The 22,754-nt window shown below is 44.7% G+C and overlaps 1 protein-coding gene across 1 annotated transcript in view; it reads right to left on the reverse strand.

Moving 5' to 3' along the window:
• DENND4C (DENN domain containing 4C) overlaps nt 1-22,754 on the reverse strand; it is a 223,831-nt gene that overhangs the window by 94,859 nt on the left and 106,218 nt on the right. Inside the window, 2 exon segments of the mRNA XM_077475224.1 lie at nt 12,586-12,652; nt 21,427-21,668. Of these exon segments, the coding sequence (XP_077331350.1) occupies nt 12,586-12,652; nt 21,427-21,668 (309 nt within the window).

The raw sequence follows: 22,754 nt of genomic DNA on the forward strand, positions 1-22,754 counted from the left end.
CTCTCTACTTAGTAAAATGTAGTCATTAACAGAAACAGCTGTGTAGCATGCTTAAAACTGGTCGAGGAACAGCCAAAAACTCTACTAAAGCTACTAAGATGAGGAAGGCTCATAAGATGAGGAAGGTTGTGGAAGGCCGTTTCATGTCACAGTTCATATACTATGGCAAGACTGAGCACAGCAGCAAGACACAAGTTAGTTACACTGCATCAGCTCCCAGGCAAAGATTTCAAAGCAGATTGGAGTTTCAAGATGCGCTGTTCCAGCTCTTTTAAAGAAGCACAAAGATACAGGAAAAGTTGAGGACGGTAGACACAGTGGTTGGCCAAGGAAACATAATGCAGCAGATGAAAGATATCATGCTTACTTCCCCTTCAACATCTGAAGATGTCCATTAGGGCCATTAGCACAGAATTGTCAGAAACCAGTGAGACCCAGGTACACCCATCTACTGGCCAGAAGTGGTCTTCATGAAGCCTTGTGGTCAAAAAGCCACACCTCCAACATGGGGAAACAAGGCTACAGGGCTAAGCAACTCAACTATGCACAAAAAATAGAAATTGGGGTGCAGAAAAATGGCAGCAGGTGCTCTGGGCTGAGGAATCAAAATCTAAAATATTGGGCAGTAACAGTAGGTTTCTAAGCCAGAGATGGAGCAGTGCTGGCTGGTGGTGGTGTCGGCGACAAACCCATCCCCCCCCCCCCCCCCCCGGAGGATGGTTGGGACATCAAAGCCCCGCACTTAGCCCATCTAGGAAGCAGGTAAGTGGGCAACTTGTCCAGCAGGTGGCAGCTTTCTTCTTTCCTTCTCCTGTGGATCACAGCAGCTTCTGCCGTGCATCTCCCCCCTCCTCCTAGGCATCCAATAGGATCGCCTGTCCTTTCAGCCAATTGGGAAATGGGCATCAGAACCACGCTTCATGATTGGTGGAGAGACGATTCAGTGTTAGAATAGCGAATAACACACATCTAACACAGCATCTAGCAATGCTCTGCATCCGGAGCCCACCCTATTTTGAAGCCTACAACAAGTGCTCCAAAAAAAAAAAAAAAACCTGCCGCTGTAATCCATGCACCCAGCGTCCTGAAAGCAATGGAAAGGGAAGGTGGCACCCGTGCGCCCTTAATCGACGGGCCTCCCCTGGGATGGAGAGTGGTACAATAATAGGTTTTTCTGGATGTAACATATCTATGCTTATTTGCACGTATTTATTTATTGATACCATTAAGCGCTGACTTGCACATGCTGAATTGAGTAATGTCAATAATGAGTTTCTGCAGGCAACAGTGAAGCAAGGTGGAGATTCCTTTGGGGCTGCATTTCTGCAAATGGAGTTGGAGATTTGGTTAGAATCAATGCTGTCCTCAATGCTAAGAAATACCAGCAGATATTTATCCATCGTGTTGTGTCATCATGAAGGGGTACGATTGACCACACATTTTTTCTGCAGCAGGACAACGACCCCAAACATACAACCAATGTTATTAAGAACGATCATCAGTGTAAAGAACAAGTTCTGGAAGTGATTGTTTGGTCCCTACAGAGCTCTAATCCAACCATCGAATCTGTCTGGGATTACATGAAGAGACAGAAGTATTTGAAGAAGCCTACATTCACAGAAGATCTGTGGTTAGTTCTCCAAGATGTTTGGAACAACCTACATTTTCTTCCAAAACATCAAGTATACCTAGAAGAACTGATGCTGTTTTGAAGGCAAAGTGTGGTCACACCAAATATCGATTTAATTTCTCTTCATTTACTTTCCATATTGTTAATTGATAAAAAAGAAAAAAAAATGAACACTTCTATTTCTGAAAGTATTTTTAATTTATACCTGCCTAAAACTGTTGCACAGTATTGTACACTGTACGAACATGTGCAGATTAAATGCTGGTACATGGGAGCATTGCATTTTTATTTTATTTTTTACAAGAACACGGGTGCATACAGGCAGGCTGTATGTGGTTGCCAGCAGCTCCTCAGATGCAGAAAAGTGGCAAAATTTTACATTTGAGGATTTTGCAGCTGATAAATGGGCAGCACAGTGACTAAGTTGTTAGCACTTCCGCCTAGCAGCACTAGGGTTGTCGGTTCAAATCCCAGACACAACACTACACGCAAGGAGTTTGCATATACTACCTGTGTCATTACCTCTGGGTTTGCCGGTTTCCTTCCACACTCAAAAGACACACTAGCAATTTAACTAGCTCCTGTCTAAACCGATCCTAGTATATGCACGTATATATGCAAGAGAAGAATATTAGATTGTAAGCTCCTTGAGTGCAGGGGCTGATGTAAATGTACAATATGTAAAAGCACTGTGTAAAATTGTCAGCGCTATATAAATTCTTGTAATAAATAAAAGGGTTTTTTTTGTTTTGTTTTTTAAAAACACAACTAGGACGGATTGCAGGTAAAGTGCAAAGTGTAAATGGCACCAATAAAAGTTAATTACATGCATTTATATGCATTTAGAAATGTCCTCCGTCTAAATGTAAGTTTGATAGTGCCAGTGTGAAATACTTTCCTGAAAGTCAACATCAGCATTAAACTTAAGATGTCTATGTCTTTAGATCAGCTAATTATTTAGGCATGAAGTTAAATAAATGATTGCGCAATTTTTCATCTATGCTCCGTTTGAATCACTCAGATATTCAACGGATTTATTTTATAAGCAAACCTGCTGCAAGACAAAAAAAAAAATTAAGCTAAATGCCATAAAATAAGTATTATAATATTTCACTTTTTGGCTATAATTAGTCTAACAGCAACATAGGAGTCACAGGCAATAGTCTGATTCCGGGGTTATGGAGTGAGCAAGCATGCCCTTTACATTTTCAGGTGCCCCATTATCCTGCCAGAGCATGTAAAGTATCTCACAAAAGTGAGTACACTGCTCACATTTTTGTAAATATTGTATTATATCTTTTCATGTGACAACACTGAAGAAATTACACTTTGCTACAATGTAAAGTAGTGTACAATTTGTATAACAGTGTACATTTGCTGTCCCCTCAAAATAACTCAACACACAGCCATTAATGTCTGAACCGCTGGCAACAAAAATGAGTACACCCCTAAGTGAAAATGTCCAAATTGGGTCCAAAGTGTCAATATTTTGTGAAGCCACCATTATTTTCCAGCACTGCCTTAACCCTCTTGAGCATGGAGTTCACCAGAGCTTCACAGGTTGCCACTGGAGTCCTCTTCTACTCCTTCATGACGACATCATGGAACTGCTGGATGTTAGAGACCTTGTGCTTCTCCACCTTACATTTGAGGATGTTCCACAGATGCTCAATTGGGTTTAGGTCTGGAGACATGGTTGGCCAGTCCATCACCTTTACCTTCAGCATCTTTAGCAAGGCAGTGGTCATCTTGGAGGTGTGTTTGGGGTCATTATGTTGGAATACTGCCCCGTGTGACATATAACAAAATATGGACTGCTCTAACCTACCACCAAAATGATATAAATAATTATATATGATTTGTCTGTGCTCTGATGCAATGTGTAAACCAATAACACCACCTGTGCTATTTAAACACAATTAAATATACTCTCAAATTAATAAACCCCACAATAGTGACAATTCATAACCACTTCCCACCTGGCCAATGCACATATACGGCCGGGTGGGAGCCGTCTACTTCTGATAGGACGCTTCAGAAGGAGCGGGATTGCCCGCGTCACCCGGACACGGCACATCTCAGATCGGCAGGAGGGCTCTGTGATTGGCCCTCCTGATCACATGACGGCCGTGTCCAATCACGGCCGTCATGTGATGTAAACAAACAGCCAGTTGCTAGGCAATCGGCTCCTCCTCTCCTCACACAGAAGTCATCACTGAGGAGAGGAGAGCAGATCGCTGCAGCCGGCTGATGATCAGTGAGTATGAGCTGTTCTTTACAGCTTTTTACTCACTGATCACCAGTCTAGTGTAAACACACAACACACCACACAGTATAAACACAATGTCCCCACATATGTCCCCAAATAATAAAAACACATGTCCCTAATAATAAAAACATGTCCCCCACATATGTCCCACTAAAATCACATGTCCCAATGATTATCTGCACACATATGTACATGATCATTTGCGTACATATGTCCGTGATCACACAAACCAATTATTATACACTTAACGGAATTTTTTTTTACCAAAAACATGTAGCAGAATACATTTTGCTTAAATTTATGACAGAATTAGATTTTATTGGATTTCTTTTAAAATAGAAAAAAGAAAAGAAAATATTGTTTTTTTTCCCAAATTTCCGCTTTTTTGCGCTTAGATCGCAAAAAATAAAAAACGGAGTCGTGAATAAATAACACGAAAATAAAGCTCTATTTGTGCGAACAAAATGATAAAAATTTCATTTTGGTACAGTGTAGCATGACCGCGCAATTGTCATTGAAAGTGTGAGAGCGATGAAAGCTGAAAATTGGGCTGGGAAGGAAGGGGGCGAAAGTGCCCTGTATTGAATTGGATAAATAACATTAGTTCCAAAATAAATGAAATCAGATGCAATTCCTTCCAAAAACCAAAGGCGAGCATTAATTTAGCATCCGGTGAGTGGTCATTTCATGAGGTGGTGGTGGTGGCACGAAGGGTGAATTTTGTTATGGAAGCAGAAGTCACATATGTGCATCTAGGAGCAGCAGAATATTCATAAATTAACTTTCTTTTTAATTTTGGATTGTAATGAAGGAATTGCATCTGATTTCACTTATTTTGGAACTAATGTTATTTATGAATTGTCACTATTGTGGGGTTTATTAATTTGAGAGTAGATTTAATTGTGTTAAATAGCACAGGTGGTATTATTGGTTTAAACATTGCATCAGAGCACAGACAAATCATATATAATTATTTATATAATTTTGGTGGTAATTAGCGCAGTCCATACTTTGCTATATATTGTTTTCCCCAGACTAGGGGTTGTTTGACTGCAGCACATCTATATGTAATTTGAGCGCCGGTACCTTTTTTTGTTTTGAATACTGCCCTGTGGTCCAGTCTCCAAAGGTAGGGGATCACGCTCTGTTTCAGTATGTCACAGTACATGTTGTTATTCATGGTTCCCTCAATGAACTGTAGCTCCCCAGTGTCGGCAGCACTCATGCAGCCCGAGACCATTACACTCCCACCACCATGCTTGACTGTAGGCAAGACACACTTGTCTTTGTACTCCTCACCTGGTTGCATCCACACATGCTTGACACCATCTGAACCAAATAAGTTTAGCTTGGTCTCATCAGACCACAGAATATGGTTCCATGTCCTTAGTCTGCTTGTCTTCAAACTGTTTGCGGGCTTTCATGTGCATCATCTTTAGAAAAGGCTTCCTTCTGGAATGACAGCCATGCAGACCAATTTGATGCAGTGTGCAGCGTATGGTCTGAGCACTGACAGCAGGGCCGTCTTTACTATTGATTAGGCACTGGGCAAAAATTTTCTTGCCCCCCCCCCCCCCCCCCCCCATGCAATTTCACTCTCCACCTGCTCTGAGACATACAATAAATAGCAGCTAGACTTGAAATCAGTTTACTGTATCAGATCAGGCAGCAATTGCAATTGGTTGCCAGTGGTTACAGCATATCATTACTGCTTACTGACTGGTTGTTAGAGGTTACAGCACACATTATGGCTCACCGATTAGTCGCTAGAGGTTACAGCAAATGATTTCTGCTTGTTAATTGGATGCTATAGATTACTATACAGTATTACTGCGCACTGATTGGATGCTAGAGGTTACAGCACATCTCCTCACTGCAGGGGGGCATGATATACATATCAATGCTGCTGGCCACAGCTATTTACTTATGAATGCCGCCGCTATTTACATATGAATGCCAGTTATTTACATGTAAACACGGGTCTGCAGGTGAGTCATCTGTACAAAACAATAAGGCAGAGCTGGGCAGCATTAGTACCAGCACTTCACACTGAGATATTGGGGGACAGCACAGGACTAAAACTGCAAAAGGATAAGGGAATTTAAACTGGGATAGTTGGCAAGTATGAGGCAGCTGCTTCGGGCCCCACAACAATGACAGAGCACAGGGCAGCTGCCCCTTTTGCCCTGCCTTAAAGATGGCCCTGACTGACAAGGTGACCCCTCCACCCCTTCAACTTCTGCAGCAATGCTGGCAGCACTCATACGTCCATTTCCCAAAGACAACCTCTGGATATGACACGGAGCATGTGCACTCAACTTCTTTGGTCCACCATGGCGAGGCCTGTTCTTTGTGGAACCTGTCCTGTTAAACAGCTGTATGGTCTTGGCCACCGTGCTGCAGCTCGAGGTTTCAGGGCCTTGGCAATCTTCTTACAGCCTAGGCCATCTTTATGTAGAGCAACAATTCTTTTTTTTCAGATCCTCAGAGTTTTTTTTTGCCATGGAGGTGCCATGTTGAACGTCCAGTGACCAGTATGAGAGAGAGAGAGCGATAACACCAAATTTAACACACCTGCTCCCCATTCACACCTGAAACATTGTAACACTAATGAGTCACATGACACTGGGCAGGGAAAATTGCTAATTGGGTACTCACTTTTGTTGCCAGCGATTTAAACATTAATGGCTGTGTTGAGTTATTTTGAGGGGACAGCAAATTTACACTGTTATATAAGCTGTACACGCAATACTTTACATTGTAGCACAGTGTAATTTCTTCTGTGTTGTCGCATGAAAAGATATAATGAAATATTTACAAAAATCTGAGCGGTGTACTCACTTGTGTGAGATACCGTAGCTTGTGGGTTTATGTAGGGTGTGAGGGACACAAGTCTGCTTTGCATAGGATTTTCAGAAACATCTGGCAAAATCTCAGAAGGCTGAATAACATGAAAATTAAAATTACTATCTCGCAGCTTCATAAACCAAAAATCTTGCAAGCTACCAAGGAATTGATCAATACATAGTCACACCTAAACCCATGTGTGATAGACGTTTGAAAAAATATAAATGTTCAATAATGTGAAGACTAATATACAGCCGTTAAGCATTAATGACACACCCATAATTTGTGCTAAAAAATAGGATTTTTGTACTCACCGTAAAATCCTTTTCTCTGTAATTGACCGACCGACACAGCTCCTCTCTGGAAATAAATGGGTTTGTTAGCCTACCACTAGGAGAACTAGACAAAAAATTGTAACACAATACACAGAACTTTAGTCCCACCCGGGGGCGGACCCTGTGCCAACAACCCTCCCTGCTCCCAGGCAGAGCTCAGTACGTCAACAAGGGGGTAATGGTGGACGCACCGGAGGGACAACATGTCGTACCCCCTGAATAAAGGTACTCACTAATGAGTGAGACGCCAGGGGTCGCTGAAAAAAAGACAGCCAGGGCTGAAATTTGCCCCTTAATGGTACTCAACGCCAATTTCTGGTCTACTCCTTGCTGAAGAAACAGCAGGATCCTGGGTATAGAAAAGGAGCACGGATGCCACTCTTTCTCCTCACACATGGAGATGTAGGCCTTCCAGGTACGATGGTATATCTTCCTTGAAGAAGATTTCCGCGCCCTCAACATAGTTGGAATCAGGCGCCTCAGCACCACAGCTGACACTGAAGCCCTGAATAACAGAGGGAGAGTATCCAGGGCCATGTCACAAACGTACTTAAAGCCTTGCACTAGTTGGTCTGCTAGTTCCACGCAGACAGGGGAGGCGTTTTGCTCTCCCAATTTGCGGTGCAAAAATTTTGCCCACTCAGTCAGTGTCTGACACCAGTGCGGATGCCAGTACTGGTCGCACGACTGACCCCACAACCGTAAACAAGGAACGAGCCACTGCCTCGGCCTTTCTGTCCGTGGGGTCCTTGAATGTAAGGGTCCCCTCAACCGGGATCGTGGTTACTTTATTTAACCTGGATACTGGGGGGTCCACGACCGGAGGAGCCGACCATTTCTTGAGAAGGCTTTCCTCAAAGGGGTAATGCACCGCCATGTTTTTGGGGGCCGAAAAAGTCCTTTGCGGCCGACCCCATTCCCTGTAGATGAACTTGTCAAAATAAGTCAAATACGGGAACACCTTAGGTGGACTTGCTGGCTTGCAGGACCCAAAAGGGACAGATACATCAGCAGAGGGATCCGCTGGCTCCTGTATCTACAGGGTATCGCACACAGCTGTGATAATTGCTCCAAGCGCTTGGTCGCGCCCGGACCCGGACGGGGAATCATCCTCACTGCCCGAATGGTCCTGGTCAGCCTCGTCTGATAGGTCAGAGCAGGGGTCACCAGCCGCAGCAGGGCCCGAGTCTGCATCAGAGCTCTTCCCGGGGGCGGGGGGGGGTAGGGGACTTTTACGCGCACCTTTCCTTCCACGCACCGCCTCTATTTTAGCAACAAAAGAGTTAAGGACCGCTGTCGGGAGTCCATGGGCACATCGCTATCCGCAGGTGACCCGGTTGCAATAGCCTGGATTTCGGGGGGGAAGGAACACCAGTTTCTGAAGCCATGCTGACCCTACCCTCTGCAAGGGGACTTAGGACAGTGAAGGTCCCACCATCCTGCTGCCGCCTGGGGGGGGGTTCCTAGCGCCAGACTCACCACCCTGGGGCATTCTGTGATGGTCACTAGCCGTGCCTGTAGTCCCTATGAGGTTACCCAAGTGCAGAGTGAGGAAACTGTGCCAGCAGCAGCTGTAGAAAATAGTGGTGAAACAATCTGCAGAGCTTGCACCAGCGTTCAGGGAATTGCCATCCAGCGTCCTGTATACACAGTGGACACAGGAAACATGTGAGAGCACATATAATGCTGTCACAAGAGAACTGCGGTGAAAAGAGGGCTCAGGCTTAAAAAAAAATGGCCGCCAATGCAACCAATAGGAAAAACTCCTAGAAAAATGGCCGCAGAGGCTCACAAGGGGAACCTGCCTTGCTCACAGCCAAGATGGCCGCCGGACAGCGCCATGCGTTGACAGAAAAAATCATCAACAGCGCTGCCTTAAACCAGCAAGAAAACCCCCACAGGCACCTTTTTTCAGGACCAGGGCCAACACTAGCCGCACAGAGCCCCCTATAGGTGAGAGACCCAGCGAACCCCACACACACCGCCCGCAGCACATGAAGCCACCCCCCGGAGGGGGGGAAGGAGGGGAGATAGGGACGTTGGAGAGAAGATAAGGTGGTGAGGTGGCCCCCAAACTGAACTCCCAGGGAATACCCAGCTGCTCATCCCACCGAAGCAGGGAGAGCCGTACTTACCAGTCCTGAAGCTCACCGACCACCTCTGGAGCTGAGGTATGTTGTGGCCTGCCGAGCCTTAGCTGCAGCCTACACACGCTCGATGGTCGGACTGGGGAGACTACAAGGATAAATTAACCAGCCTGTCACCCAGTCGGCAGTTGATGGAAGATCCCAGGATCTTTCATCTTGCGCAAAAAAACAGCAAACCTGCATCACAAAAATGGACCAAAGGGCCCGCAGGGTTCCTAGGTCATTCTCCTTACTAGGCAAAATAAAACGGAGTTCTTCCGGGAGGGTTGTTAGCACAGGGTTTTTTGCCTAGTACTCCTAGTGGTATGCTAAGAAACCCATTTAGTTACAAAGAGGAGCTGTGTCGGTCGGTGAATATAAGAGAAATATTAATTAAAAATAATGCAGCTCTGTGTGAATGCATTCTTAATACCGTAGTATCAAGATCACTAAAAAGGTGAATAGAAAGTCCTAAAGTGCCTCAGGTTAAAAAAATCAAACAAATTTCATGAATATATACATAAACCATTTGAACTGGTAAGTGAATGCAATATTGCACATTGCTCCAAACCAATTCACAGTAAAAAGAAGTTTTGAAAAAAGTCGTATATTAAGCAAGTCCACAGTGAAAGTAGTTGATACTGAAGTTCTATGAAGTCCAGATATTGTAACTTTGTGATGATGCTCCAAACAATGGTACAGTGACTTCAGACACATGCTCCCCCGTGTGATTGTGCTCACCTCAGGGTATGTGACCGCACAACTAAGTTTGGTCTGGAAAAGCAGCTGAAGCACCTCTGGGCTCTTAGTGTAATGGTCTCTGTGGGATCCCAGGTAAATCCAATGAAGCTTTCCTTGATTCAAATTAAAAAGAGGCTGGATAGTGAGCCCCCACCACCAAATACCCAAATACAAACATGTAGGAATGTAAATGCATACATCGGGGATGCCTATGCATGAAGACATTGATTGCAATATTATTACAAACCGACGTGCACACTGGAGTCAGCAATAATTCTAGGCCCATTATTTACTGTTAACTCTAAACTGATGACCTGTGGGTTTTTTGTGTTGTCTATGCAAAATATAGGGTACTGATGTTTGCCGTCATTTCACAAGCACATGCAATTATTATAATAATAATACAGGATTTATATAGCGCCAAAAGTTTGCGCAGCGCTTAACAAAATGAAGGCGACATTACAGTTAAATTGCAACCTGGTACAAGAGGAATCAGAGGGCCCTGCTCATTAGAGCTTACAATCTAAAAGGGAGGGTCAATTGATACAAAAGGTAATAGCTGTGGGGGATGAGCTGATGGATAAAGTAAAATAGTATTAGTTAGAAGCAGGATAGGCTTCTTTAAGGAGAAGACTTTTCAGGGATTGTCTAAAGATGGATAGGTTGGGGGACAGTTGGACAGATTGGGGTAGGGAATTCCAAAGGATGGGAGAAGCTCTGGAGAAATCCTGGAGGCGAGCATGGGAGGAGGCGACAAGGGAGCTAGAGAGCAGAAAGTCTTAAGAGCTGTTTGGTTGGTATTTTGAGACTAGGTTAGTGATGTGAAAAACACAGTGGAGTATTGGAAACCTCTGCTGCTGTGGAGAGGGAAGGGTTTAAGCCTTTTGTGCCACTAACTATAAGTTGAATGTAGAAGCACAGGATCGCTATGCTGGGCTCTGAAAGAAACTGTGGAGTCACTGGTGCTGACTGAGAGAAGCATACCCAGAGAAGGAAATGGTTACTCACATGCTCACAAAAGCAAAAATGAGGCTGTGCAAGCATAGTAACTCAATTATACAACTGGAGATGTAATATTTCTTGGTGGGACTGGCGGTGTATATCCCAGGGGCTACCTCTTGCTTCTGTGGTTGTGGCATGGAGGGAACAGTACTACATACTTTGTAGTCGTGTCCAAAAGTTAAATGATTTTGGATCTGTATCTATAATTTTAATTTATCCACTCAGGTTAACCTACTAAAATCATCACACCAAGCATTGCTGAGACATCCAGTTGATGGAACATGCAAGAAAACTCATAGCATTAATTTTTACGGCAGCTAGGTTTGCTATAGCTAGGTTCTTCTACGATCCCCTTCGACTTGGTGAAAACTAGACGGTCATGGATCATGGTCAATGAATACCTCTCGGCAACCTTACTTGAAAAACGAGCCATATTTGACAAAACTGGGAACCTTGGATTAACTATTTGTCTGCCCCCTTGTAAAGCATTGGTCATTAAACAGGTATAAAGTTACAGAATGCAAGCTCTTTTTTCCTTCTTCCGGTTATCTCTTTTCCTCCACTTTCCCTGAACTACCAGGGAGATAAACAATCTACGTTTCCATAAAAAATGGGAACGAGAAATTCAGCCTCAAGATCAAGATGATATTGGTCTCCCCTTCACCCCTCAAACGGTTTTAGGAGGGACATGGGGGAAAGTTAAAATGCATTTTTTTTTTGTCTATGATGATTATTTTATAGCATAATTTGATGTGGCCCATTGAGACACGAGCAATATCAGGAGTGCAATTTAGAAGATTCCTGTATACTATTGCTGCAATACCCATTGTACCACTATATAGTATTATGGAATTTTGCTATATTCCTTTGATGACCAGGGTCTCACAGAGCCCCAGAACTCCTAATTTCAGGTCACCTGATCGCTGTGATAGCCTCTGATTGGCTATTATAGTGATCAGTCACTGTGAAGCCCGCTGCTGTGTTTTCTCCCTCCGTGAATGGTGGAGGGAGATGCATCGTATCTCTCTCTCCTTGCAGAGAGAAAAAATAATGTTTGGTTCAAAGGTCAGGGTCAATATTTTTGTTTGACAGGATTTTTTATTTCATTAGTATCAGTGTGTTTTAGGAAGGTTAAAAAGAAAAAAAGAAAAAATGTGCACTATTGTTTCTAGACCGTACCGCGGGTACATACAACATACACAGTATCGCTGCAATCATCAGGAACAGGAGAATTTATCTTGGGTTGTTCTTTGGTGGAAGGTTATAATAGTAGAATATAATTTACAGCTAGTTTAAAAAATTTTTTAAAAAAATCATCATTTACTACCAAATGAGAGCCCAATTTGTCCTGAAAAAAAAAATACGGTATAATCCACCTGGATGCACAAAATAGAGGTGATGATATGTAAAATTTTACGTAAAGTTTTACTAACACTTTTCAAAGTTGCAAAATTGTGCTTAGGCATTAAGATTTGTTTTAACCTTAGGCGCGAATGGGTTAAAAACATAATTGAGGGCAGGCTGAACTTCCTGTATGCATTTCATGATTTAACTTTCAATTCTGACTGTAGTGTACCTTTAGGACTACAAACATTATGTGCAAAATTTAAAGCTAAGTACATACAAAACAATTACCTGCATAAGGATTCTTGGCCTTTGAGGAGATGGGAAAGGAACATTGTGCATGAAGTGTGAAATATGTCTGAAAGTAAAATAAAAAAACAGTAAGTCCTATTGCATATTTTGTTTACTTTCTTTTGTTCATTGACGGACAAAGCTCCTTTAATTCTTGACCTTAGGGTTATCACGCCACCTTCAGGAGAGGACTAGGCAGAACATGTAACACATGTAAAAACAGCAAGACTGCACAGCACCGCCCAGGGGGTGGTCCCTCTGGCTATATCCCCTCACCCTGCTTCCTGCAGCTCAGTTAGTCAAAAAGCAGTACAAACATAAATAGGAGGGGTGGGTGCTGTGTCCGTCAATGAACTTCAGAGAAAAGGATTTTACGGTGTGTACAAAAATCCCATTTTCTCTTTCTTTCACAGACAGACACAGCTCCTTTAATTCTTGACCTTAGGGACATCCCCAAGCAGTGTAAAAAAAAACGAGGGGTGGAAACAGCAAAACATAACTTCACCTACAACAAAAGGAAGACCTCAACAGAGGAGTTGCAATCTTAAAAACGGCCACCATCAAAACCAGCGGTCAACTTATGCATCAAAAGATGCATTTACAACAAACTTGTAAATTAAAGAAAGTGTAAATTGCAATCTCACACAGTCGCCTGCAAAACCTTGCGGCCAAAGCAAGCATCCGCAGATGCACTTACGTCAACTTTGTAGAATTTAGTGAAAGTGTGAACGGATGACCAAGTCGCCGCCTTACGCACCTGGGAGACAGACGCTTGATGTCGGAAAGCCCAGGAGGTTCCAACTGCCCTTTTTCTCTGGAATGGAATGAGCCATGACAGGAAAAGGAGGCACCGCCCCTTTAAGGCATAGGCCTGAACCACGATCTGTCTGATCCACCAAGAGATGGTGGACGTCGAGACCGCCAGACCTTTTTTCGGACCAGCCACCGAGACAGAGTCTGACTTCCGGAAGGGAACCATAGCAGACAGATACACCCGCAAAGCCTGGACCACGTAAGGCAGCCTCTTTCGGGTGTGTCGGCTTAGGACATAAGGATGGTAACACAATGTCCTCATTTAGATGGAATGCCGAAACCACCTTTGGAAGGAAAGAGGGCTGCAGACATACCACCGCCTTATCCTTGTGGATGACCAGGTAGGGAGACTTGCACAACAAAACGCCAACTTAGAAACCCACCTTTTAGATGTAATAGCCACCAGAAAGACTACTTTTTGATAAAGCGTTAACAAGGGAATCTCCCTAATGTTTTCAAACAGCGGTTTCTAAATCGCCAAGAGCACCAGATTCAGATCCCATGGAGGTAGTGGTGGTCGAACCGGAGGCACTACGTGTCGAATCCTTTGCACAAAAGTAATCAACAAGTAAGTTGCAAAGGGACGTTGGAAAAAGAACCAAGGCCGATATCTGTCCCTTGATGGTGCTTAAGGCAAGTTTATGAGCCACTCCTCGCTGCAAAAACAGCAGGATCCTGGAAACGGTTTATGTGCGTGGATGCTAACCTATCTCCTCACACATGGAGATGCAAGCCTTCCACGTACCATGGTAAATTTTTCGAGATGACGACTTCCGTGCCCTCAGCATAGTGGAAATTACTGAGTCCAACAGACCTTGGTCCCTTAGTACCTGGTTTTCAACAGCCACGCCGTTAAAACAAGCAACGGAAAAGCAGGATGAAGTATCGGACCCTTCGATAGAAGGTCTTCTTGCATCGGCAGCCGCCAAGGAACATCCGCCACCAGTCGTACTAGGTCGGCGTACCAAGGACATCAAGACCAATCTGGGGGCAATCAGAATCACCGGAATCCCATCGGCCTGCACTCTGTGTAGCAGACATGGTAGAAGTTTGAGTGGGGGGGAAGGCATAAATCAGCTGATAATGCTCCCATGGAGCTACCAACGAATCTGACGCATCCGACCAGGGGTCTCTTGTCCTGGACAAAAACCTCTGCACCTTCTGATTGAGCCGAGAGGCCAAGAAGTCCACATCTGGTGTGCCCCACCTTAGGTAAAGAAGCCACAATACATCCGGATGCAACAACCATTCCCCTGTTTCCAGCATCTGATGACTTAGGTAGTCTGCCTGCCAGTATTCTACGCCCAGAATGTATATGGTCAACAGGGCTGGCACGTGCCGCTCTGCCCACTGGAGGATGTGAGCTACCCCCTGTGCTGCGGCCGAGCTCCTCGTTCCTCCTTGATGGTTGACATATGCCACTGCCTTGGCGTTGTCGGACTAGATCCTGACCGGATGTCCTGTAGCCTCCTGGACCATGTGGAGAGGCACCGCCTGATCGCCCGATGCTCGAGTACATTGATCGGCAGTTGGGATTCTTCCCGCAACCAGAGGCCCTGGGTTGACTGTACGGCCAAAACTCCTCCCCAACCGGTCAGGCTGGCGTCCGTTGTGATCACCGTCCAATGGAGAGAAAGGAACGATCTCCCGGACCAAAGGGCCGGAGACCTCAGCCACCAGAGAAGGGCATCCCTGACTAACTGGCTCACCCGAATTTGACAATCCAGGGATAATGGAAATTTGTTCAATTTTGACTCCAACTCTCCTTCTGCAAGACTTGAGTGTGGCTACAATGAGGTCCAGAACTCGCATGCAGAAGCACAGCGACGACCACCGGCGGTTCACCAACAACTTCACCGCAGCTTGAAGAGTCTGAAGCTTGTCTGAAGGGAGGAAAACTATAGCTTCTGAGGAGTCCAAAAGTAAGACCAGGTACACATTGAGTTGGCACTAACACTGACTTCTTTAGGTTCACTACCCAAACGCCCGGAGAGTCTGCATGGTAATCACTACATCCTCCCTTAATTCTGAGGCGGAAGCTGCTCTGAGAAGGAGGTCATCTAGGTAACCCACGATTGCGATCGCACGTTGCCTTAACAACACCAGGAGCTAACACTTTGGTAAAGACTCGGGGTGCTGACGCCTAAAGGGAGAGCCACAAACTAGTAGTGCTCTTCCCCAACTGCAAATCGCAGAAACCTCTGATGCCTGAGGCATATGGGTACATGAAAGTACATGTCCTTGATATCCAAGGACACCAGGAATGATGATCCCCCTGATGGAGTGCAGCGGCCACGGAGCGAACTGATTCCATCCTGAACCTTTACACTTTCACAAAGCTGTTGAGGGCCTTCAAGTCCAGGACTGGACGTACACCTTCCTTTTTGGGGACTACAAACAGACTGGAGTAGAATACCCGAACCCTTTCCAGCGTCGGCACAGGTACCATCAACCCGCGCAATAGCAGGTCCTGTACTGCGCCGAACAGGGCTTCTCGACGAGCCGCAAGCAGAGGTAGGTTGGAGGGAAAAAAAATCTGTTTGGTGGACAAGAAAGAAACTATCTTGTATCCCGATGCACCCAGTTCGCAGACCCATTGGTCGGACAGCAGAGAGGTCCACTGAGTTGCAAACTCCCAAAGACAACCCCCCCACCCGAGAGTTGGGCGGGGGCAAACCTTCATGTGGTAACATTTTTGCTCGCAGACTTGTTTGGCTTGCGAAGCCAGGGACGCTTTTGTCCTTCAGCAGGCGCCTTGTCGGACTGGGAGCGCTTACCTGCCGACCCGGGTGGGTGAAAAAGCCATTTCTGTGCGTAAAGAGGGCCCTTGCTTGCGGTGTGGCTCCTTACCCTTTCTGGACTGTGGGAGCAATGTGCTCTTCTCACCAGTAACATTTTTAATAATGTCATCCAGTGAAGCTCCATAAAGCCTCTCACCTTAGAAGGGAAAATCCACCAGTGCTTTTTTAGATGCCTAGTCCGCAGACCACCATTTCAGCCAAATCAGGTGCCGTAGCACCACTGCTGATACTGAAGCTATAGAGAGCAGGGGGACCGTATCCAGGGCCGCATCACAGACATACTTAAGGCCATGAACTGGTCTGCCAGCTCGGGGGAGACTGTTGCTTCTCCAATTCACGGTGCAACAATTTTGCCCATTCAGTAAGCGTCTGCGACACCAAGGCCATGGCCAGCACAGGTCGTAACGCTGACCCCACTACCGTAAACCTGGACTGGGCCACTGCCTCTGCTCCCCTCCTGTCGGCAGGGTCCTTGAGGGCAGGAGTCCCTTCTACCAGAATCGTGGTTACTTTATTTAACCTGAATACCGGGGGGGGGGGGGGGGGGGGGGTCAATGACCGGAGGAGATGTCCATATTTTCAGGAGGCTCTCCTCAAAAGGGGTAACGCAACGCTATTCTTCTTGGGACTAAAAAGGTCCGCTGCAGACTTCCCCATTCCTTGTAGATGAAGTTATCAAAGTCAAATACGGAAACACCTTAGGCATGCAAGCACAGTTTGCGGGATCCAAAAGGGACCGCCACCTCAGCAGAGGTTCCTGCTGCATCCTGTATCGTCAGGGTATCCCGCACCGCAGTGATAAGTGCTCCTACTAGCATTTCCTGAGTTGACCTGGATACAGAGTCATTCTCACTGTCCGAATGGTCCTGGTCCGCATCCTCTGACATGTCAGAACAGGGGCCACCAGTCACCGTGGGATCCCAGCCTGAATCAGAGCTCCCCCCAGAAGACTGGTTGCAAGGGGCATTTTTTTTTAACCTCCTTGCCCCTGCATGCCGCTTCCACTCTGGCAACAAAGGTCTCCAGGACTGCCAACAAAGCGCCCATAGGCACCACCGCATTTTGTGCAGGTGAGCTGGTGGCAATATAAGGGATGTCTGGGGAAGAAGCACCAGCTTCTAACGCCATGCTGACCCTCACTCGCCTGCAACAACTTAGGGACTTAAGGCAAGGTACACAAATCCCACCCTCCTAGCTGCTCACAGACTGAGGGGCCCCTCCACAGGACTCACCACCCTGACCGAGTGCTGCCGCTGACTGCTCTGCACTGTTTCAGTCACAAAGTGCTCAGAGTGAAAACCGCGCTGCTCTGAGGTACACCGACCAAACACTAGGTAAAAACGCGCTGAGGCTGCAAGAGAATGGTCGGCGGCCATCCTTAGCACAAAAATCACCAAGAAAATGGCTGACAGCCCATACACTGCCTAAGACTATAGGAAAATGGCAGAGGCCTGCGTGGTGTCCTCTCCTGAGGTAAATTTACTCAGGAACCTCAAAGCAAAGAAAAAAAGAAAAAAGAAAAAAAAAAAGGGACAGAAAAGTAAAAAACAGACCCTAACAGCCCCCCGCCAAAGCCCGGATCCCCAGTAGGGGGAGGAGGGAACGAGGGATATGGAGAGAGGAAATAGTGAGAGACCTCCTAGTCGACCTCCCAGGGAATGCCCAGCTACTCTATCCTGCCTAGGAGCGCCAAACTTACATAAATAAAATAAAAAAATAAAAACTGCTAAAAATTACATATGTGAATATATAAATCACCTAATGTGTACTAATAAATAAAGTCCATGCAATCACTATGTGATCCAATAGAGTCCAAGAACACAAGTGAATAGAAATCCTGGATATGCAAACACCATGAAAACATGATCCACCACTCTATAGATATCACGCTTACCAGAGGGCAAGCTTTATACAGCCTGTAAGATGAATAACCATCCGGAACATCAACCCAGTGGTGTCACCTCTCCATGACCAGATACCGTAATAATGGTAAACCCGGGGACACAGCAGGCGTATGAAACATACATCAATCACAGGCTCATGGAAATGGAAAGAGGCCAACCATAGTGTGAATCCGTAAACTTAAATTTATTAAACAATTAAAATTGCACTTGCACATATTCTGTAAGAACAAGCATCCATAAAAACAAATTGCCTGAAAATACCAGGAACCAAAGAACCCCCCCTCCATTGGGGAACATATCTATCAATTCCCCAAAAAATGGTTTTAGCCGGACCCTTGTTGTGGACCTCTAAATAATGTCTAGACACTGGGTGTTTGGGAAACCCATTTATAATGTTCGTCACATGTTCATTAAGCCTAACCCTGAGGGGGTGTTTGGTCTTGCCCACATACTGTAGCCCACACGGGCATTGGAGCAGGTATACCACCCCCTCAGAAGAACATGTGATGAACGGCCTAATTTCAAACTCAACCATAGTGCTAGATGATCGAAACTTGTGGGTTCTTCTATGTAGATAATCTAGCACGATGGTCGAGTTTAAAATTATAAATGGGTTTCCCAAACACCCAGTGTCTAGACATTATTTAGAGGTCCACAACAAGGGTCCGGCTAAAACCATTTTTCGGGGGAATTGATAGCTATATTCCCCAATGGAGGGGGGGGGGGTTCTTTGGTTCCTGTTATTTCCAGGATCGAGATGGCATGAATACACAGGATCAAATGTTATACCCCCTTTGGGCTTAATGTCGATATTGATCTGAATGCTTTTATTGATAATTCTTGATATATTTTATGTACACTTGATGTGAGACCTCAGTGGCATTTTGAACCAGTCAATACAGTTAATGTAATTGATTTTTTTATAACAAATTATTTTTATAAATTATAAAATGATTTTTTATATTAATTTTTATATTAATTGATTATATAAAAGATATTTATTTTCATTTTTATTATTATTTTTATATTTATTTTAATTCTTATTTTTATTTTAGAAGTATTCAATAATTACTTATTTATATTTATTTATTTTTATTAAATACATTTTTGAGGATGGATTTCATATGGGTAACTGTACATTATAGTCATATATGTGCAGTATATGTGAAATTCAGGACCTAAATACATATATAGATTGATTTATTGGTTTGCCATTCATTTATATACCGTATTTGCCGGTGTATAAGACGACCCGGCATATAAGACGACCCCCTAACTGTACAGGTTTTTAAAATGTTTTGCCCGTACTCACCGTTTAAGACGACCCCCCATTCCGAGGCTTCCGACGCTTCATATCCCTCTTCTTCGTTCTTGCTGGAGCCATTTCCTTCTTCCTTCTTGCTGGTGCTGGAGCCAATCACGGCGAGCAATGTATTCTATTAATGAATACAAAGCCTGCTGGGATTGGCGAAGGCTGTAACATCATCAGCCCGCGCCTCTCTCACTCTCAAAGCCAATCGGAGCAGGCTACTGTGTGTAGCCTGCTCAGATTGGCAGAGATTGCTACTCCAATCTGAGCAGGCTCTGTATTCATTTGAATACATCGCTCACTGGGATTGGCTCAGTGGTATATACTGTATGTAGTCGAAGCTACATGCAGTATTACCGGACATCCAGAAGGCATCCCAGCAGCTGACCCGGTGTATAAGACGACCCCTCCTTTTTGCCCAGATTTTTTTTAAGTGTAAAAGGTCGTCTTATACGCCGGAAAATACGGTAACCTTATGGGCCTGTTATTCTATTCAGTATATTTACGTGGGTGAATGTTGTAACTCCTTTTGTCCACTAGATGGCAGAGTGGGAATTACAAGCCATTTCATACTGTTTTTATATGTTGGTTTAAGTTAAAACGATTAAGATTAAAACCCCATTTATATTGTTTTATAACTTAAATTATGATATATTTATATTGCTCCTGTCTATTAGTATTATTCTAATTGTTCATATTATCTATCTTGGTATGAGATAATCGGTTCCGCCATTGAGGACTCACAACGAGGCGTGGCTACTCATGTATGTATTTAAGGCGAGGAGTCAGTGCGTCGCCTGTTTCCCAGACGACGTCAGTTATAGACGAAACGTGCGTAGGGAGGTTAACGCACTGACCGGCACCGGCAGGCGATTTGTTTTTATGGATGCTTAAATAAAAAATAATTTTAAGTTTACAGATTCACACTATGGTTGGCCTCTTTCCATTTCCATGAGCCTGTGATTGATGTATGTTTCATACACCTGCTGTGTCCCCGGGTTTACCCGTATTATCTGGCCATGGAGAGGTGACGCTGCTGGGTTGATGTTCTGGATGGTTATTCATCTTACAGGCTGTATTAAAGCTTGCCCTCTGGTAAGCGTGATATCTATATGATGGTGGATGACGTGTTCATGGTGTGTGCATATCCAGGATTTCTATTCACTTGTTGTCTTCTTGGACTCTATTGGATCACATAGTGATTGCATTAACTTTTTTGTTATTTATTAGTACACATTAGGGGATTTACATATTCACATATGTCATTTTTAGCGCTTTTTTTCGTATTTTATTTCTGTTTTTTGTGTAGATCTCACAAAGTTGAGCTGCTGCTGGTTAGGGTTCACTGTGGTAGCGCTGTATTTTTTTTTTTTTTTCTCAATTTAGAGCCATACTTACCCTTCCTGTCGGGATTGTTGAACGCATTCCACCACAGACCCATCACCCGAGCAGTACAGGGTGGCCGGTAGCTGGTCATGTGTGTGCCCTGGAGCATATAGCTCACCGGCCGCCCCTGGAGCAGAAGGGGCATGTCGTGGCCGACCCAGCGCATAGCTAGGGTCTGCTCACGCTTGGCCAGGCTGGGGAGACTACAAGTATCTATATTATCCAGTCTGTCACCCAGCCGGCTGTTGATAGATCACAGGATCAAAAACTGTAGAAAAAAATCCCAGGACCAATGGTCCCCTCAGGGACCCAGGTCCTTCTCCACTAGGCAGAAAAAAGTGAGGTGCAGGAAGCAGGGTGAGGGGTTATAGCCAGAGGGACTGCCCCCTGGGTGGTGCTGTGCAGTCTTGCTGTTTTTATATGTGTTACATGTTCTGCCTAGTCCTCTCCTGAAGGTGGCGTGATAACCCTAAGGTCAAGAATTAAAGGAGCTGTGTCCGTCAATGAAAGAAAGAGAAGAAATTAGATGTTGTTAAAGATTGTTACGTTAATGTATACAAATACTGCTAGATTTGGTCTGGACATCCAGGCATGAATGACCTTTGGCCTTAAATGGTTATACACTTACTTTTCAATGGGAAGCGTGTGAGGACCAGACACCGAGAGCTTGTAGATGAAAATTAAAAACTTTCGAAAGGTTTCAAAGAAGGGCCAGTGAGAAAGCAGGCAGATACACTTGTTGGTATTGATAATTTTAGAAGTCAAGACTTTTTTGTCCACAGCTGTAATAAGTCCAAGCTGTTTCATCTGTTTCTCAGACAGCATTTCTCGAGGGTATGGTTCATAGAATTGAATAGCAGCACCATAGACCTTAGTGTAAAATAACAAGTGAAAATACATTAATGAAATGAGGAAGTACGTTAAAGCCAAGTCAAAACTACTCTTGTACATTTGCACATTAAAAGTAAGTTACCATGAGCCCCCATCTGTGGCTGTCACGTATGTTCGTTACATTCTTACTTTTATTCAGGCCTCTCTCTCCTGTTGGCAGTGAACATCCATCACTGAGATTTCCAATTTTGCCTGTAGTGAACACAATGGGTCCCCTCACTGTACCCTGTACCCTTATCCTGTATTTAGGAAACGCCCTGCATTCGTTTCACAAAATGCAACGTGTGCCGTGATTGGCGGAGGCAAGAGTGAACTTAATCATCTTCCTTCCACCAAATCACAGAATGCCTTGCACCCTGTGAAAAGAGTGCAAGGTCTCGGGGCCATCATTTGGTGGCTATGGATGCCAAATGATGGACTCGGGAGCTCACCCGCAAGATAATCCCCCGGGAGAGCGCTTCTTCTAGAGGGTTATCTGATGTGGGGAGGAGCCATGAGAGCCCTCGAAGGACCCCAGAAGACAAGGTTTGAGCCAGTCTGTGCAAAACGAGCTGGTAAGTATGATGTGTTTGTTATTTAAAGAAAACAAAAAAACAAACCTTTACAATCACGTTAAGCAGATTGTAGGGGAATGAGTTCTGTCACTAATCTTGGAGATCAAATGCAGACAGAAAAACGCATGTCAACTGCATGCAAATGCGCATAAAAAATACACATCAAAAGCATGCATACATGCAAGGCAAAAACGTGCAATAGATGTACAGTTTTTAGTGTGAACGGGCCCTACGTCTAAAGGGGTAGGCAACCTTAAAGAGGTGGAGATATACGTGAACAACATGGGAGAAGTCAAAGATAACACCCGATTTAAACCTCTAATTGCTGTACTACTGTGTCAGAACTGCGTGCAGAGCACGGCAATCATGGGTTTAAATCAGGTGGCGAGGAGGTAATATATCCCACTCCACACCACACCACCTGTCAAACACACTTTTCAGAGGAACAGCAATGCCTACTACACTTCTGAATGAGCCCTTAGTTGCATTCAGCAACGGCACTTAGGGCTCG

Source organism: Lithobates pipiens, unplaced genomic scaffold, assembly GCF_037356315.1.
Source record: "Lithobates pipiens isolate NorthernLeopardFrog02 unplaced genomic scaffold, aLitPip1_a1.2 Scaffold_13, whole genome shotgun sequence".
NCBI lineage: Eukaryota > Metazoa > Chordata > Amphibia > Anura > Ranidae > Lithobates > Lithobates pipiens.